General features: G+C 43.8%; 1 protein-coding gene across 2 annotated transcripts in view; it reads right to left on the bottom strand.

Moving 5' to 3' along the window:
* Positions 1–20,812, bottom strand: part of EYA2 (EYA transcriptional coactivator and phosphatase 2) — a 260,476-nt gene that overhangs the window by 171,940 nt on the left and 67,724 nt on the right. For both annotated transcript variants that reach the window (XM_057530048.1, XM_057530047.1), the window contains one exon: positions 7,972–8,090. In XM_057530048.1, the coding sequence (XP_057386031.1) occupies positions 7,972–8,080 (109 nt within the window). In that variant the 5' untranslated portion in view covers positions 8,081–8,090. The remainder of the gene's footprint in view (positions 1–7,971; positions 8,091–20,812) is intronic.

Raw genomic sequence — 20,812 nt, 5'->3', positions numbered from 1 at the left:
ACTTAATTACAATGATAACAAGGTGCAAAGGAAGGAAGCGGATGATACAGAGCAGGGCACCTGGAACATTAATATGCACAGGATTCGCCTGGGGATCTTATGAAAATGCAGACTCCAGTCTTTAGGTCAAGGAAGCCCCCAGGTGATGCTGACATGGCAGGCCCGGAAACCATACTTTGAGTAGCGAGGGTTTAGACCACAGGCTAATGAAGAACTGCAAATTACGAAAAAGTCCCAATTGTGGGTTCATAAAAATAAATCTCCATTCCAGAAGTCACAAACTCAAATGCATCCTGGGGCCAAGAAGGGAATATAAATGATCTGATGTAATATGAGGAAACCAGAGCTGGGGTCTATGTGTGTGAGTGCACACGTATTGTGTGATTGTGTGTGTGTGTGACTGTGTGATGTTACCCAATGACACACACAGCTGGTTCATTCATTCATGCATTCAACAAATGCTCACCATGCACCTACTGTGGACCAGATCTACAATCCAAATCTCATAATTTGTTATCTTAATGTTGCTTCCAAAAAGAAAAGCACGGGGGCTGAAGGGGTCAGGCCCGAATTCAAATCCTGACTCTGCTACACTATAACCGTGTGGCCCTGAGCCCATCACTTCCTTTCTCTAAACCTCAGTTTCCACATCCACAAAATGGGGTACTATCTCATCCCTGCAAGGCTGTCCCAAGGATTACAGGAGGCAGGTACCTGCCAAATGGTAACTGCTCAACACACAGAAGCTATTATTAGTCTTCTATTCTCCTGGGGCCCTTGCTTCAGCCACTTCAATTGTGAGCCCAATTTGAATGTTCACACTTTTTTTTTAACCTCTCTCTGGGAGGATTAAGAAGCTAATGATTCTAAAAGCAGCAACCACTATTATATTGCCTAATTGGATCCCAGGGGCCACTTTTAACTGATCCCCCATGAGATGAGACAACTTCCAATGCAAGATGTCTTGAGGAAGGTCTTGGCTACGAAAGCTGCGTGTCTGTAAATTTCATCAGCTCATCTCCTTAGTGTGGGTGCTTTAGACAGCACTCAGACCAGGGTCAGCGACAGCAGGAGGGAGCACTGTATTAGGAGTTCAGCATGTGTGCCGCACAGATAGAGGTCGTTCTGGGTGCTGAGGCCCCCAGGAAGCTGGCTGAGAAAGGCTTAAAAGTGCAAAAGGTGAAACTGATCTGTGGCTCCCCAGGCCAGACCTGGGCAAAGCTCTGGGCAGCTCAACCTTGCTTGGGTGAAATGAAAGAAAATCTGCCAGCCCCTGGCTACAACCGGTGAGACTGAAACTGGAAATTACACCATATCATGCCCAGGGCAGAGGAGGGGCAAGCAGTCTGAGTGAGGATGACAGCCCAGCTTGTTCTGCGGTGATTTCACCTCTCCAAGGAAACACTTAATGAGATTATAGCCTCAGCTTTTGCAAAATGTGTCTGCATTTCAAAAGAAAAATTTTTTTTCTCGATTCAGCTTTGCTTTCTTAGTTCCATAACTTTTTCCCTCCTCCTTCCAGAAGATGGGATACAATTCAAATCCAAATTTCCCTTAAATAGTAATGAACGATAGCTTATATTTCTCAAGTGGTTCCTACAAGCCAGGGACTCTGCTAAGGACTACATGGGTCTTATCTCTTCTATTCCCCATAACAACTCAACGAGGAAGTTGTTCTCTCTACTTTATAGATATGGAAAATGAGGCAAGGGGAAGTTAAAGAAACTTTACTAAGGATTCAAAGGCAGTTATCAATCTGAAGTTATCTGTGGTTCCTAAAGGTTACTCTATTCATCCACCACCCACCTATCATCCATCCATCTACCTACCCAACCATCCACCCAAGGTCCATCCACTCACCCACCCACTCACCCACCTACCCAACCATAAATATTTTTTAAGGACCTACCATGAGCAAGGCACTGAGCTGTCTGCTAATTAGGAACAGAAATTTAAATACATATGTAGGAATAATAAATTGTCTTTGTCCTGGAGGAATTCACCACCTAGAGCAATGGTTCTCAACCTTGGGTGCACAGTACTGGGTGCCTTTGGAGAGCTTTAAAAAAATTTCATTGCCTGGGTCACACTTCTGACCAATTAAATCAGACTCTGGGGGTAAGATCTGGACATTAGCATTAAATTTTTAAAAAAAACTTCCCAGGAGAGTCCAATGTGCAGACAGGTTTAAAACCAGCCCTGGAGGCTAGTTCTCAAAGTTTGGTCCCTGGACTGGCGACATCAGTGTTGTCTGGGAATTGTTAGAAATGCAAATTCGGGCTTCCCTGGTGGCGCAGTGGTTGAGAATCCGCCTGCCAATGCAGGGGACACGGGTTCGAGCCCTGGTCTGGGAAGATCCCACATGCTGCGGAGCAACTCGGCCCGTGAGCCACAGCTACTGAGCCTGCGCGTCTGGAGCCTGTGCTCCGCAACAAGAGAGGCCGCGATAGTGAGAGGCCCGCGCACGGCGATGAAGAGTGGCCCCTGCTTGCCACAACTAGAGGAAGCCCTAGCACAGAAACGAAGACCCAACATAGCAATCAATCAATCAATCAATCTTTAAAAAAAAAAAAAAGAGCATATACTCCTGACTAATATAGAACATATGGAAATTAAAAAAAAAAAAAAAAAAGAAATGCAAATTCTTGGGCCCCACCACAAACCACTACAGAATCAGAATTGCTGGGGATGGGGCCCTGCAACCGGTGTGCCAAAAGAACTTCCAAGGTGGTATTGATGCACAAGAGAATTTGAGACATAAATATACATACTTAAATTATAGAAATATACGTTTACACATATGTAATGCATAGAGAAAGTCTTCCATAACAGGAACACAAAACAGTGGTTACTGCTGGGGAGGGGAGGTGACGACTAAGATTGGGTGGATGTGGTAAAGGGGGATTTGGCCTAATGTTCAAGCTTTTATAAGGATCGTGTATTTATGTGTTACCTGGTGACCAGAAATTGGATTGTCTTGAAAAAAAAAAAAGAGGAAAGGGAGGGTGCCGCAGGCAGGGGACACAGCATGTGTTAAGGCTGTGAGATGTCATACCACAGGGGGCTCACAGAGGGTAGCACTCATTCAATCACCCTGTCCTCTAGTCCTGCAGAGTGCTCTGTCTTCTGTCTTCATTCCTTCCACAAGTATTTCTTTTTTTTTTTTAATATGGCAAGTATCATTTTTAAAAATTGAAGTATAGTTGATTTACAATGTTTCAGGTGTACAGCAAAGTGATTCATACATATATATTCTTTCTCAGATTCTTTTCCATTATAGGTTGTTACAAGATATTGAGTATAGTTCTCTGTGCTATACAGTAGGTCCTTGTTATTTATGTATTTTATATACAGTAGTGTGTATCAGTTAATTCCAAACTCCTAATTTATCCTCACCCCCCTCCCCCTTTGGTAACCATAAGTTTGTTTTCTATCGACAAGTATTTCTTAAGTACCTACTATGCGTCATGCCTTGTTCTCAGTGGTCAAGATACGTAGGCATAAAGTGGGCAAGATCTGCCTTCAGAGAACTTACATTCTGGTGGGGAGGCAGACAAACAGCAAGTGAATAAACACATAACTTCCGGCAGAGAGTGGGAATATGAAGAAAATATTAAACAAACCAAATACCGTGGCTGAATGTTCTGTTGGCTCTCCCCTCAAACCTGATCCAGAATCTGACCTGTTCTCACCACTCCATCACTACCATCCCATCTAAGCCACCTTGGCCTCTCACTTGGGTTACTGTAACACCTTCTTTGCTACCTGGGCTCCCATTCTGTCCCCACCCGCAGTCCATTCTCATTTGCAGCCTGAGGGAGCCTGTCAATCGTAGATCAGATTGTCCCTCATCTGGTCCCAACCGCACCCCTCCGCCACGGCTCCCATCTCACTCAGGGTAGAAGCCAAGTCCCTCCAGTGGCTCACAAAGTCCAGCATGGTCTGACCCTGGGTATCTCTCTGACCTCAGCTCCCCGTCACTGGCCCCTCGCTCACTGGGCTCCAGCCACACCAGCCTTCCTATTGCTCCTCACGTGCTCTGGAACCGCTGCTGCCTCAGGACCTTTGCATTTGCTATCTTCTCTGCTCCTAAGGCTCTTCTTCCCTGTGACCAAGAAGTGCCCGCCCACACCTCCTTCAGGTCTTTATTCAAGTGTTACCTTCCCAGTGACATCATTTCTAGCCACCCTAACAAAAACTGCAACCCCATATCGCTGCATTTCGCATCCCACCCTGCTTTCCCCCCCTAGTACATATCACCATGCAACATGCTATATATTTTGATATATATATATTTTATGTGTGTGTGTGTGTGTGTGTGTGTGTATATAAAACATGCTATATGTCTATTGTTGTCATCAGACTCTTGCCCTGCCAGCACCCTAGGCAGGGCTCCAAGAGGCAGGGGTTTTGTGTTGTCTTCCTAGTACTTAAAACAATGCTGGGCACGTGTTTGAGTGAACATTTGTTGAATGAATGAATGAACAAATGATTACTTTTGATAGGAAAGACCTCTCTGATGAGAACTGAAGGATGAGGGGATGGTCCTGCAGAGATGGGGGGAAGCCTGGTCCAGGCAGAGGAACAGCAAGTGCAAAGGCCCTGATGGCAGAATCACGCTTGTGAGTTAGAGCAAAAGAAATAAGGCCAGGGGCTGGGTCCAGTGAGCAGAGGTGACGGGGTAGAGATGAGTCTGAGAGGCTGGCAGGGACAGGCAAGTAGGGCCCACTTGGGGACTTCCCTGGTGGCACAGTGGTTAAGAATCCGCCTGCCAATGCAGGGGACATGGGTTCGAGCCCTGGTCCGGGAAGATCCCACATGCCGTGGAGCTACTAAGCCCGTGCGCCGCACCTACTGAGCCTGTGCTCTAGAGCCCACAAGCCACAACTACTGAGCCCACATGCCACAACTACTGAAGCCCGTGCGCCTAGAGCCTGTGCTCCGCAACAAGAGAAGCCACTGCAACGAGAAGCCCGCGCACCGCAATGAAGAGTAGCCCCTGCTCACCACAACTAGAGAAAGCCCGCGCGCAGCAACGAAGACCCAATGCAGCCAAAAATAAATTACAAAAAAAAAACAAAAACTAGAGCCTACTTGGCCAAGGGGAAGGAATTTAGATCTTATTCTATACTTTTTTAAAACACCAAGTCCTCTCCATATTTTAAGTCATTTTATCCTCCCATCAACTCTATGAGGTTGGTGGCATAATTATTCCATTTAACAGAAGAGGCAAATGAGCCCCCAAGAGGTTAGGCCACTAGACCAGGGACTTACAACTGGTAGGAGGCAGAGCCAGAAATGCAATGGGAGCCACCGGGGGGCTTTTGGGGTCCACGTTCCCCCCACCCCAGAGACCCCCCAAGTGTAGGCCTCATGCCTCATGGCTACTGGGGTCCTCCTTGGACCTGGACCCTTGCAGTCACTCAATAACTTTCACTCTGTAACAGAAGGAAGGGCCCAGGAGGAGGGAGACCAGAGGCCAGGCAGGAAGGGCAGCTGAGTCTGGCACTTGAGGCCACAACTAGGGTGGAATGTCTCCTGCAGAGTCCTGGAGCTCACCGTCCATGTCAACAATCAAGAGAAAGAAACATGTGTGTGTGTGGGGGGGGTGGGGCGGAGAGAGAGAGAGAGAGAGAGAGACCTGACCCTGCCAGCCCCTGCCTGCTCTGAATTTGGAAGCAACCTCTTTCGGCCCCATTGCTCACCCCCAAAGCCTTCGCCTTGGCCTCAGATTGCCCCAGGGCAGTAAAGGGTACAGAAAGCTCCAAGTCACAAAAAGGAGACAGACAATGTGTTTGTGGGTGCCACCACTGTGCGGGATGGACATCTCGGGTCTGCAGACCCTTAAGATCTTTGCAGAAAGTGATTATTGACTTTAGATGTGAGGACTCTGGAGCCAGAGTGCCTGGGTCTGATTCCTGGCCCTGCCACAAGTTGTATGACTTTAAGCTGGTTACTCAACTCCCCAAGCCTCAACTTCCACATCCGTGAAATGGGCTCGTAGCCTAATAGGGGTGTAATAATTACATGAGAAGCAGTACAGTGTACTGATTAGGAAAACAGACTTTGGAGTCAGACTACTTAGGTTCAAATTTTGGCTGTCGCTTAACTGTCATCTCAGACAAGTTACTTAGCCTCTCTGTGCCTCAGTTTCCTCATCTGTAAAACGAGTATTCATTTCTTAGAGTTGCAGACACTAAAGAGTTAATACATTTTAATGCCTGACACATAGCAGGTGCCAAGAGTTTGCTTTGACAGTGATGGAGGAGGAGGAGAATTAATTTCAATTTCTATTGCTCTGAATAGTGCCTGGGACAAAGTAGGTGCTCACAAAAAATGAAAGACAAGAGGAAGTGGCAGGCACTCATCTTCTTGACAGCTGCCCCTCAGCTCCTACTAGTGGAAGCCAGATGGGAACACGGGCCCAGCACTTCTAAAGAATTCGGCATCTCAAGAGAAACTAGAAATCCAGATATTTACGTGAGTTCTCCCAATTTTTACAAGTTCACTTTTATTTAAAGCACAGTATAAACCAAACAAAGACATACCTGAGGGCCAGGCTTGGCAGCCAGTTTGCAATCATGGTTTTGAGTTCCCTGTGGCTATTTGATTCAATGGGATAATACGTTTATTTACCATGCCCCCAAGGTGTGCCAGGCGCTTTACATAACATCACCCCATTTGATCCTTGCAATAAGCATCCTATGAAGTGGTCATGATTCTGCCCCCATTTGGCAGGTGAGAAAGTTGAGGCTCAGGAAGGTTAAACAATTTGCCCAAGATCATTTGGCTGGGAAGCAGTGGGGTTGGGAGTCAGCCTGGGATCTTCCTCCCTCAGCAGTCTATGCCTTTTCCTGTCTCTACTGGCTCTGAAATGAAGAGTCTGTAGTTGATTGGTGCCTTCACTCAGAAGGAAAAGGATGACTGTCTTTGAACAGGGCTCAATAAATTATCTCAAACTCTAAAAGAACCCAGGGTGGCTTACACAGACGCTCCAAAGGACCAGGAGGAACGAGGGTGTGCTGGTCACAGGAGCCCAGACCCTCTTGATGGTATTTTTAGCAGGGCTGTTCCAGCTTCATGACCAGCACACAAGACATTATTACTGCTGTCTTGGTGACGGCAGTAATTATTCCCAAGAGCCTGGAGTTGCTTAAAAGCAAATTCCTTCTGATGCTATATTCAACTAGACTCACGTCTCTTTGGTTTTCCATGACAATTACATAGCACTGTGCCCCCATAAGCTGGCATCAAACACAGACAGTGAAGGAGAGACAGCTGGGAGTTTCGGAACACCAACAGCAAATCCCAAAGCTGCTCAAACAAAGGGTTAAGCCCAATGGTTAAACATAATAGCTTAATGCCTTTCGCTAAGTAACTCTGCGCTCTACCAGGAAGGCTGACAGATCCCAAACAGTGCAAACAATAGCTGGAATTGTCTAGCGAAAACTAGTCTGACTGCATCATTTGCCAATAGTTTTTTAAACAGCTTAACTCTCCTCTGCTTCCTTGACTGCAACCCAACCTGAAAGCAAAAGGCAGATGAGTTCTTGTCCCAACGTCAAACCCCCATAAACAAGACGCCTGTGCTTGGATGTGGCGATGGCAAGAGAGAACTCAGAGGTCCAGCCCCAGAGCCTGCAGGGCATGCCTGGGGCCTGGGCCTGGAATACACCCCAAACCGACTAGCGTCTATGGAGGTGTCAGCATTTCCTGGAACTGGAGACCGAGACAGGATGTTCAGAACAGGAACGAGCACACTTTTACCTCTAATGACTAGACAAAATTGTTAGCAACATATGCGAAAGTTTTGGTCCGGAGTCAACAATCTAATTGGGTGGGAGGAGAAATTGTCATAACGACAGTACTTGTGAGAGGATGTGTGCCGAAGGCTATCAGTCCCTTACCATATTCCGTGGGGCGAGCGGGGATCACCACAGGGCCCACCAAAACGCACACCAGGAGGCCTACCTTCTATGTCACTCAGAGTCCAGACATCAGCGTCGGCACAGTTAACCTTCAGTTTACCCGGACGATCGCTGTTTACAGTAAGGCTGGGAGAGATCACTAGTTCTAGCATTTCCTTGTACCTGAAAGAAAACAAAGGGAAGTATAATTTATTCATTAATTATGCATGCTTACTAATGATTCCTATTTCTTTCCCTAGGAGTATAAATATTAAAGCTGATTACCTAAACCCAGCCATCTTATAAATTCTACATCATAAAAATTCACTAAACTTTCCATCAAAGGGAAATGAGGAATTGAAATGAAGTACTTGCTCCCCTCTGGAGAATACACCCACTTGATTAAAACTTTCCCCTCCTTCCCATTGTATTTTGTCATTAGAAAAATTTTATTTGGGTCTCTTTTAAATGTCATCTGAATGAGCTGGAGCGAGCCAGGGAGACCTTCCAGTAGAGGAAGGGAGAAACGGGTAGAGAGGGAGTGGATTGGGTTCCTAAAGGCCAGAGGCATGAAGAGAAGGTGGAGTTGACTGTAGTTAAGAGAGAATGGACATGGTGTTACACGGTGTCACCTGTACAGATGGACAAGGGCTCAAAAGGTGTCATCGATACTTAAAAAGTCCCTCTAGGCAGCAGAGCCCCACAGCCCAGCACCGCGGTCCCTACCAAGAAAGAACACACTAGCTCCTGAATTACCCATGATCTTGATAAATGCTATTGGGGGCAGGAGTAGGAAAGAATAGGGACAAGTCTCCTGGGTCATTCTCTTTTTTCACTGAAAACTTTTCCAACTCTTGTGCTATGTCAGTACTTATTCCTCCTAAATTCCTACCCACTGTGGTCAGGGAATGAGGTTTCTTTTTTTTTTTAATTTATTTTATTGAAATATAGTTGATTTACAATGTTGCGTCAACTTCTGCTGCACAGCAAAGTGATTCAGTTATATATATATATATATATATATATATATATATATATATACATACATACATACATACATACACACACATTCTTTTTCATATTCTTTTCCATTATGGTTTATCACAGGATATTAAATGTAGTTTAATATTAATATAATTTAATATTTAATAGACTGACAATAGAACCTTGTTGTTTATCCATTCTATGTATAGTACTTTGCATCTGCTAATCCCAAACTCCCAATCCCTCCCTCCCCCATGGCAACCACAAGTCTGTTCTCTATGTCTGTGAGTCTGTTTCTAAAAGATACATGCACCCCAACGTTCACTGCAGCACTGTTTACAATAGTCAAGACATGGAAACAACCTAAATGTCCATCAACAGATGAATGGATAAAGAAGATGTGGTACATATATACAATGGAATACTACTCAGCCATAAAAAAGAATGAAATAGTGCCATTTGCAGCAACATGGATGGACCTAGAGATTATCATTCTAAGTGAAGTAAGTCAGAAAGAGAAAGACAAATACCATATGATGTCACTTATATAGGGAGTGAGGTCTCTGGTTAACATGCATAACATCAGACATGGTGATTTTCAAAGGACTAAACTACAACCAATAACGTGTGCCACTGATTCAAGTTGCCCTCAGCAAAAGGTTAAGTTTAATCACTGCGAATCAGTATCTAAGGTCATCCTTGGCAGGATATGTTTATCACCGTCCTAACAGAACACAGTGTACCGATTGATGGCGACATGGTTATAAACTCAGATTCCACTGTAAAACGGTTGTGGATTCAAATTCCATTTCACTACTCAGTACCTTGACCAAGTTACCAAACTGCTCTAAGTCAAAAGTTTTCTCATTTGGACAGTGGGGATTATCAGTATCTCCCTAACAAGGTCATGGTGAAGATGACAAGAGATGAGACCTGTAAAGAAAGGACTTAGCAGGCAGCAACCTAAATGTCCATTTACTACCATAGGAATGAAGAATACAGGCAGAATGGTCACACAATGGAATACAATATAGCAGTGAAAAAGACTGCTCTGGAGCTCCACTCAGCACCATGGACAGACTGCCAAACAAAGTACCAGGCAATGAGACAGAAGGGTACCCAAGGTATGATACCATTTCTGTGAAATTCAAAATATACAAATCAATACTATACACTATTTAGGGATACAGACATAAGCAATAAAAAGATAACAGTATGTATAGGAATGATAGACACCCATTTCAAGAGAATGGTTAGCTAGGGATCATTGGGGGATGCAATTTGGGGAGAGGTACCCTGGGGCTTCAACTGTGCAACAATGTCGTTCAGAGGTTGACACAAACTCTGGCCCATCCAAATCCAGCTTAGCATCTGTTTTTGTGTGACCCATGAACCAAGAATGGCTTTCACATTTTTAAATGGTTGAACAAAATCCTAAGAAGGATAACATTTCACGGCCTGCGAAAATTATGTGAAATTCAGATTTCAGTGTCCATTAGTAAAGTTTTCTCGGAACACAGCCCTGCTTGGTGGTTTACTGTATCATTCTTGGCTACTTTCACGTTGCAACTTCTGAGTAAAGTAGTTGCCATAGAGACCTGCAAAGCTGAAAATATTTCATATCTGGCAGAAAAAGTTTGCTACCCCCTGTTTTTTAGTCTATACGCAAGGTGGTGGGCGTACTGTGGTCAGAGGGTTACTCTTCATCTCTGTGTCTGAAACACTTAATTTTTAACAAAGAAAGAAATCACTTATCCCAGGACTTCCATATAGGAAGTACTTTATACATAGTTTTTAATCAGATGACAAAATTCCACACAAATCAGCTTCCAGTGTTGAAGTCTTTATGTTAGCTGATGAACATTTGGGTCCTAAGTGTTCCCATGTATACGTGGGTTTTCTCTTTCCCCAAATGCCACAAGGCACTCCAGAAAGAGGCCTTGGTATCTCTTTCCTTTAATATGTCAAAACATATTGTATGGAGCTTGGCAAATAGCAGACATTGAACCTATTGTCTGACTGTAGCTGCCAGAAATTTGCATTTTATCCAAACTCACTCCCTTCATCCTTTTGGGTATATGCAAATAACTGAAGGTTCAAAAATAAACAACGTTGTAAAAAATTGCATTGGTCTCTAAACATCCAGACACTATGAGTACGGGTATTAAAGGCAGCAAACTGTTAGCTAAATGACCAAATCCAGTTAAAAATAAAACGAATTGTTTTTCCTCCTCCTCAGGGTTTAAAAATATTTGAAGTATTTGCCAATATTTAAAAAATAAGGCGATTTCACATAAAAATCTAGAGTTTCAGCTTCTCTTGAAGAATGGAAGAATACTGACAGGTTCCTGCATGGCAACTATCAGCTTGGCTGCCCAATCTGGTCAAGGCATATGAGCTCCAATTCACCACAGTCCCCACCACTCCCTAGTGTCTTATATTTGACCCTCTTTTTCCATTTCCTTGTATTTCCTCCTGGTCTCTACAGGCCTTTGCATTTGAGCCCCATGGATTATGTGTCATCAGACAAGCCTGATGAGGAAATAAACAGCAATGTGACACTTCTGGCCTCAGTCACATAGCTTATGATTTTACTGAGTACTGCTGTCACCCTCAAGAGCAATTAGCACATCGAAATAGCATTTGTTGATGTTATAGCAGAACAAGAAGGGGTCTGTGAGCTTTAACTCTAGGACTGAGTATTGCTACTAAAGCTTTGGTGTCTTCACCAAGGACCTTGCCTAAGGTCCTTCAGGGCCAGGCCAACGTGGAGATCATCCTTATTTCCCCCATGGCACCTGATACAGGATCTTGTTCATTCTGTCATCCGATTAACATTTGTCGGAGGATGACAGGAAGGAAGCGACGGAGGAAGACAGGAACTTGGAAGGAGAGAGGGAGAGACGAAATCCATAACTGAGCAATTAGCTTCTTTAAAAAAATTTTTTAAAATTCCTATTTATTTTCATTTTACACCCTGTCCTACACAATGCCTCTAATGTATTAAATATGTAAATATGTCCCCTTGTAAATGATGCTATACTGTTTATGTGATGTGTGTGTGTGTGTGTGTGTGTGTGTGTGTGTGTGTTTGGCAGTGCCGTGAGGCATGTGGGATCTTAGTTCCCTGACCAGGGATCGAACCTGTGCCCCCTGTATTGGGAGTGCAGAGTCTTAACCACTGGACCGCCAGAGAAGTCCTGTAACATGTGTTTTAATTTACATGGATAGTGTTATGCATGAGACCTCATTCTGTTCATTGGGATTTTTTTTTCCAGTCTGCACAACGATTTGATAATGTGTATAGATTGCTGGATGGTTACTTAGCTTGTAGCTAGAATTCCATACTGCATACCCACTCTATTGTGTTTATGCATTGCCCTAGTGATGAACATCTAGGATGCCTTCATCTCTCAGCTACCATAAACAACGCTGCAATGAATATCTTCATTAAAAAAATACATATATATGTAATGTGTACCTATATATGTGTGCTTACATACACACATACACATTCTTAAAATGTATAAATATTTGAGGAGGATTTCTGTGTCATTGGGTATATGTGAACTGAACTTGACCAAGTACTAGCAGATTGTTCTTTACAATTCCTGTGCTAATCCAGATTCCCACCAGTAGTGCATAAACGTTATAATTTCATAAATTCTTGCTAACACTTGGCATTGTCCAGCTTTCTAATTTTTGCCAAACTGTTGGATGGAAAGCAATTATCTCATAGTTGTTTTAATTTCATTTCTATGATTACTAGAGAGTTTGAGCATATATTCACATAATTGTGGGCCACAAGAGTTTCTAGGAACTGTCTATTCATATCTTTTATCCTTGCCCATTTTTCTACTGGGTTTTTCTTTTCCCCCTTTTTTGTTGATTTGCTCTATAGAGTGCCTTGTAGAGTCTAGGTATTAGTCCATTGTTGGTTTTATTTATTTATTTATTTATTTTTGCTGACAAAGCAAAAGACTTTATTGGAAATGGGCGCCCGGTCAGGGAGCAGTGGGGTAAGGGAACGCAGGAGAACTGCTCTCCATTGTTGGTTTTAGATGTTGTAAATTTCTTTTCTTAACCTTTCATCTGTCTGTTTTTTTAAAATATATGATGTCTTGTAGAACAACAAAAAAAATCTTATATATTTACCCAATAATGAATGTTTTCCCTAGGTGTAGAAATGATTTCCCTAACCCCGGGATATTAAAATTTGTCTACATTTAAAACTATTGACTTGGAATTTTACCTTTTATAGTTAAACCTTTAATTAATCTTGAGTTTTCCTTTTAATATGGGTTAAATTTGCATTTTCTTCCAATATTGGAGAAAATGAAAATAAGCCATTTTTCCTAATTTGTATTAAACTCTTCAATTGAATTCACCTCCCAGTTACGATGGAACGGTTTCTATTTTTGGTTCAATCTCACTATCACAATAAAAAATAAAATCTACAAAACATTGTTTTAAGGCCTTGCAGGGCAACTAAGGTAGGACTTGAGGGCCCAGGATCCCAGAGAGATGTGAGACACGTACTAAGTCTGACCTCTACTACTTTTCACCTCAAGACATTTGCCGATTTATAAGCACAGAAGAAAAAAGAAGCAGCTTAGAGTTTTCCAGTCTCATTGAGTTGGGGAGCCAAAAATTGGACTTCAGGATACTAAGGCGGTAGGACCCAAGGAGCTAAGATCCTAGAGATGACAACCACAGAGAAGTTAGCCTGACATTGTTGACAGTCATTACCCTCGGGGCGTTTGCTGAAACCTAAGCTGGGTGGGGTAAGAGTCAAAGAAGTCAAGCAGAAAGGGGTGGCTAAGAAGGCAAGAGACGAAGCAGAGTTTTTGGCAATCTCCCAGTACTAGGGAGACAAAATTGGAGTTCATGGCCCATCAAGGATAAGAATCCTTGGGACTTCCCTGGTGGCGCAGCGGTTAAGGCTCCATGCTCCCAATGCAGGGGGCCTGGGTTCGATCCCTGGCCAGGGAACTAGATCCCACATGCATGCTGCAACTAAGAGTTCGCATGCCACAACTAAGGAGCCGGCTAGCCGCAATCAAGGAGTCTGCCTGCCGCAACTAAGACCTGGCACAACCAAATAAATAAATAAGTGAAATATTTTCCCAGCAATCAATGAAAAAAATGTTAAAAATTTACAAAAAAAAAAAAAAAAAAGGATGAGAATCCTTGGTAAACACACCAGGCTTTTAATGAGACCCCTGAAAGGTCACTCCCTTGCAGTAAAGACCAACCAAATAGATCCTGTCTTGAATCATTTTAATCCCTTACCAGATCAAAGTGATTTGCCTCTACTATCACCACCTGCCAGGAGAGCAACTTTTCTTTCGGAGAAGATGTCATCTTCCAGAGTTTCCACAATTTTTCATACACAATGTTTAGCATGTAATAAAAAATTACCAGGTATGCAAGGAGACAAAGCCAAACAATCAAAAACCAAGACAAAAAAACCAAATTCATATATAAGATTCAGATATTAGAGTAACTATACACGGACTTCCCAGCAACCTTGATAATATGATCAAGAAAAAAGATTTACAATGGACAATGTTACTAGAGAATTAGAATCCTTAAAAAAAATCAAATGGAAATTCTAAACCTGAAAAATACAATAATTGAAATTCAGAACTCAATAGAGCAGTTGAACCAGACTGGATATAGCAGAAGAAAAGAATGAACTTGAAGATAAGTCAGTAGACACATCTCAGAAAGAAGTCTGGAAAACAGGTTTTAAAAAAAGCATAAAGGAAACCATGGGACATGGAGAAAAGGTCTAACATACATGTAATAGGGGACACAGAAGAGAGGAGAGAGAGAACAACTTAGAAACAATATTTAATGAAAAACTGACAGAAAACCTTCCAAGACTGATGAAAGACATCAAGTCAATGGAATCAAGAAGCTCTGTGAATCAGAAGCAGGATAAGTACAGAGAAAAATACTTCTGGGCATATCATAGTCAAACTATACATATGTGAGAATATATTAATATATTCAGCCAGAGGGTAAATAAAACAAATCTTTAAAGAAGGACTAATAAGACTTCTCAACAGAAATGATGGAAACTAGAAAACAATGGAATTTCACCTGCCAAGGTAGACTCCTATGTTAGCAAACAAATCCTCCAAAAATGAAGACAAAAATGAAATAAACTAAAATTAAGATTATTTACCATTTTGTAGCAAATAGACTTGCACTACAAAAGAATACTCTGGAAGCATGAAAATTCAGCAAGGGATGGAGAGTAACATAAAAGGGTCAATTCAAGAGTAGGAGAGGACTAAATGAACTTAACATGTTCTAAGGACCTTGCATTTTCCTTGAGGTGGTTACAAGTACTAATTTATAGTAAACTTTTTAAGATTTATCAAGGATGCATTCTATAATCTTTAGGGTAACTGCTTACAGAATAAAAATAATAAATGTATGCCAACTAGCTAATGGAGAAGAAAATGGAATAATAAAAATACTTGATTAATCCAAAGGAGGCAAGAAAGTAGAGAAAAAGAAACAAAGAAGAGATGGAACAAATAGAAAAAAAAGATTTAAACTTAAATTTATCAATAATTACATTTAATGCACTAGGGTCTTTGTTAGGTAACGCAAGATCTAAAATTCAAACATACCTAGAGCAGTTCAAATGCACCATCCTTTGGAGGCAAATAAATAAATATCACTAACAAAGCCAAAACAATAGAAATGTTAGACCTGGGAATTCCCTGGAGGTCCAGTGGTTAGGCCTCCGTACTCTCACTGCTGAGGGCCCGGGTTCGATCCCTGGTTGGGGAACTAAGATCCCACAAGCTGCGCAGTGCGGCAAAAAACAAACAAACAAACAAAACACAAAAAAGTAGTCCTTAAAATAAATACAACATATTAAAAAAAAAAAGTTAGTCCTCACACAGTAAACAGCACCATGAGTTAAGAACCTGACCATTGTTTTTCCTGCTGCCAGCTATAGCTTATGGGCACTGCTATCTTGTAGAAGCAAACCATTAACACCAAAGTATAGCAACATGAATAGTTCAAGACAACTCAGGGAGAAAAATCCTTCCAAAAATTCTAACCATAGCTCCCATTTCCCAAGCACCTATTACGTGCCAGGCAATTTCCCTGATTACTTTTACATTATCTCCTTTAATTCTCTCAACCACCCAGGGAGATATAATTATCAACTTCTATCTCCCAACAGGCCAACTAAACAGATTTAGGTCTGAGCAAAGCATAGGCACGAAGGAAATGCGAATCATTCCTGTTTGGTGAACTTTTCCTGTTCTGCCATGAGGATCTAAAAAAAAAAGAGCTTCGTGAACTTGCCTGGTGGGGCAGTGGTTAAGAATCCGCCTGCCAATGCAGGGGATACGGGTTTGAGCCCTGGTCCGGGAAGATCCGACATGCCGCAGAGCAACTAAGCCCATGCGCCACAACTACTGAGACTGTGCTCTAGAGCCCGTGAGCCACAACTACTGAGCCCGCGTGCTGCAACTACTGAAGCCCGCATGCCTAGAGCCCACGCTCTACAAGAGAGGCCACCAAAATGAGAAGCCCACACACCATAATGAAGAGTGGCCCCCACTCACTACAACTAGAGAAAGCCCGCGTGCAGCAACGAAGACCCAACGCAGATAAAAATAAATAAATAAATAAAATTTAAAAATAAATAAATAAAAAGCTTGGTAAATTTCAGCGCAGGGCGAATTCTGTGTTCTTGTTTTATGGGTCGCACTGTTTCATTATTGAATTACCTGGGGCAGCAGAGGAGGGGGCGCTGATCTCTTCAGTGTTTTGAGGGCTCTGAAGGTCCTAACCTGGTCCCACTTATAGTGCTCATTTTACAGATGACAGAAATAAAAATAGCTAACACTTCAAGAACATTTACTCTGGAGCCAGGACCTCTTTGCATGTATTGGCTCATCTTAATCCTATGAAGTGGGTGGAGATGAGGAGACTGAGATTCAGAAAGTGAACTGCTAGTTAGTGGTAGAGCCAGGATTCACAACCAGGGGGTCTGGCTCCAGGGTCTGTGCTCTTAACCACAGCTTGCGAGTAAAATTGGGTCAGAATTTGAACCCAGGATCCATCCAGATCCAACACCCACTAAGCAACCTGGTGGGAGTACCAGCTCTGTCATCTGCTACACGGGTTCAAATCCTAGCTTTGTGTCTTACGAGCTTTGTGACCTTGGGCAAGTTATTTAACTTCTCTGAGCCTCATCCAAAAAAACGGAGAAAATAATAGTACCCTCCCAGGCAGGTTATCCTGCAGATTAAGTCAGAAAAGGCATGAGTGAGCGGGTGTTCAATAAAGGGTAATTACTGACATTATTTGCATTCACACAGACAAAAGCTTGAAACACAACAGTTCATTTTATGCCAGGTCGACACTGGGAAGTGCCATGAGGACCATCTGGAAACCACTGGTTCCTACTGTGGTCTGATGCGCAGAGTTCAGTTCTCTTGCAATTTGGGGGGAGACGTCCTTTGCTTTCTCCCCCTCCTCCCCTCCTTACAATTATCTGAAATAGGAGACCAGCTTATTCTCTTTGCAGGGGAGGTTAGAGAGAAATCAGACAGTCTTAACAGAGTCTGAGGGGAGGAGAAAGACTCAGCTTCCCTTTCACGAAGGCAGGGAAAGGAAGCAAAGGCGTGGGAATCATTTACAAAAAAATTTTTTTCCTGTGTTGCACTGTTGCAAAACCCCAATACCCCTGCTTCTTCAGATCCGGGCTAGGAGGAGCGAGAAGAAAGAGGCATCCGAAAGCCCCTACCCTCTGCCTTCTCCTTAGCCTGCTGCTGCCAGCGGCTTGCCGTCATTTGTTACCCTTGTCACCACCCCTGTCCCCGGGGATGGAGAAACTCTGGGGGAGCGTGGGGCTGCTGGGGGAGCCCAAGAGATGACAGCTGGAGGGTGGGGGCTGGGGGCGACTTCAAAGGCTGGGAAGGATCAAAAGCAGATGGAGGGTCCCAGGCGGGTGGGCGGCTCACCTTTCCACACCCCCCCACCGAGTGCACTGCTACCTTGGCTGGGAACAGTGGCCTTGCCTGCTGGATGGAGAGGACAGATGGCCAGTCGACCAAGGGGCCCTTAGAGAGGGCCAACTCTCAGCATCTTGCAAGGACTTAGAAATCCAAACCTGCCGACAGCAATCACAGGCTTCTGGATAGACAACAGCTGTGGCCCAAACCTGGACGTTTCTGGCCGCCTATACCTCATTTGAGTTCATTCGAAATACATCTGCTAATCGTGAACTGGCTCTGCCCCCGTCTCCCCTATCGCGGGTGGGGGGTGGAGGGCCCCGCTGCTCGCACCAAAAGCCCAGGATCATCCTCCCTCCTCCCTCTCCTTCAACTCTCACATCCAATCCATCACTGGGTGTTGTCAAGTTCATCTCCTAAACAGCCACGGAACCCGTGAACCCTCCACCCACGGCCATCGCCCAGGGCCAAGCCGCCACGCTCTCTGCCCTGGACAACTACCACGGCCGCTGTACCTGTCTCCCTGGGGCCATTCTGGCCTCCCTCCGGCTTGTTCTCTGTATACCAGCCAGGGGGACTTCTGACAACATAAATCTGAACATGTCCCTGCCCCCTTCACCTCATCCTTGCTTATAACCTCTGATTGTTCTTAGAACAAAGCAAAGACTTCTGAACACAGCTTTGATCCGGCTTCCCTTCACTCGCTGTCTCGTTCCAGGGCGCTGGCCTTCCTCTCACTCCACACTCCCTGTCACGAGGCCTTTGCATATGCTGTTCTCTCTGCCTGGAACACCATTCCCTCCTGCTCGCCCTTCAGAGGTCTCAGCTCTAGCATGACTTCCCCAGGCCCTTCCTGAATGGGGCCCCTTCTCCCACAGCACCTTCCAAAGACCCATGCCCCTCTCTTTCACATGCTAGTCACTATAACAGTTTTTAGACATGTTTATACATTATTTGATGTCCATCTGTCTTCCCAACCAGACTATAACCTCCCTGATGGCAGGGATTTTATTTTGTCCACCACTACATTCCCAGAATCTCCTGCAGGGCCTGGTTCTTGATAACTATTTAGTAAACATTTGTCACGGGTTCCTGGCATTTTGGCCTGGTGGGTCTCACGGCAACAGCATCTTTTCTTTCTTTGGGGGAACTGCCTCTCCCCCACCCTCTGTCCACGTGGCTTGGGTGGGGCTAACCGACGAACAGGCCCAGAGCCTGGCAATTTGCATCTCCCATCCCTCTGTCTAGTGACTGGCTCGTAGGGTGGTGGTCACATGATTCAATGGAGCCCAATGAGAGGCCTGGGATTAACTGCTGGAGAAGAGATGCTCTTTCCCATGGGACATGAACCTTGGAAGGTGTCTGTTTTACTGGCAGTGCAAGTCCACAGACCACCTTTGAGTAGCTAGTCTTAGAAGACTGTGACCCCCATTCTGATACCTGTACATCGCATCTTTGGTGTTCAGTGTGAAACTTAGAGTAGGAATAAACTGCAGACACAGTGAAATTCAGGGGCTGCTGTCACCATGGACGACTTCAGCATCTAGGGGGAAGGATGCCACATGCTGACTGGTAAGTCACAAGCCCCTCCTCCTGTCCACACCTCCATCCTCCACCCTGTCCCCTTACAGTGGGGAAGATGTTACTTAACAGAAGTTGTGGGGTTAGGCTGGGATACATAGGGAACCATCTCCCCAGATGAATGAGGTACTTTCAGTCTCCTCTCCAAAGGCTATGAAGAAGGCAGATAAACAAAGTAGGGACACAGTTGACGCTAAATTCATTCACTGATTCGTTCATTGAGTCAGGCTGCCAATCATTTAGAATCACTGACTCTATTCATATGACACACCAAAAAGCAAAGCTGTTACTCATTCACTAATTTATTTCACTTTTTTTTTGAAGACCAGGAACTATTCCAGGCACTGAGGATACAGTGTCGAATCAGCCAGACAAGTTCCCTGCTCTCATGAAGTTGACACTCTAGATTGGGATTTGCTCTCCAGTCTTAGGTGGCATTCATCAATGGGTGACCCCAGATGGCTGGGTTAGATCTCCCAGTCACATAGATGTATCTCCTCCTGCTGAGAAAATAGCTCTATTACCCATATTGCACTTTCTTATGATACAGTTTTAATGGCCCAGGTAATATCTCAAAATGTGTCAATAAATTTTAGAATTTTAGATAAAATTATAGCCACCTTTGATCATTATCTCCTATCAGCTGTATCCACAATTACTAATACAATGAATAGCTTTGCAGACCTTTTTCTAGTCATAAACACACAAAACACCCACATATATCCCTAAAGTACACAGTATATTGTTTTAGAAATATATTTTATGAATGTATTTTTATCAATGTCATTGACCTGAACATCCTGTTCTAGGACATTTTTTGCTCTAATAAGACAATGTCTCGTTGTTCATCCATTTCATGACATGGAGATCTAGCTTATTCTTTTTAGCTGCTGCATAGGATTCCCAGGGCTCTGGGCCAGTCCTCAGTTCTCCCAAGTTTGGTTATAACTAATGCCACACTGCCTGGGATGGGTCTTCTCGGGTGCACATACATGTAGTTCTCTAGGGGTGACACCCAAAGTAAAACTGCTGGGTCTGCCTTTAAAATTGTAAGGGACATTGGCAAATTGCCTCCGAGTGTCTGATCTAATTTATATTCCCAATGGCCACGCCCGGTCCTCACACCTTGTACTGTTTCCATTCCCTTATCTGAAAGCCTTTATCCAAAACTCTCTTAGGAAGACAGAGCCGGGCTTTGAATACAGGTACGCCCGAACAGCAGTCCACTCCTCAGCACCGGCTTTCAGCCAAGCAGACGAAGTTCTTATGTCAGAAAGAAAAGTTTTATGTCTTACGTCAGAAGGGAAAACCAGCCTGGGTCTTGAATCTTAGCCCCAGACTAAG

This window comes from Balaenoptera acutorostrata, chromosome 15 (assembly GCF_949987535.1).
Source record: "Balaenoptera acutorostrata chromosome 15, mBalAcu1.1, whole genome shotgun sequence".
Classification (NCBI taxonomy): Eukaryota; Metazoa; Chordata; class Mammalia; order Artiodactyla; family Balaenopteridae; genus Balaenoptera; species Balaenoptera acutorostrata.
Note: the sequence above shows the minus strand (reverse complement) of the source record. Positions and strands in the feature narration are given on the sequence as shown.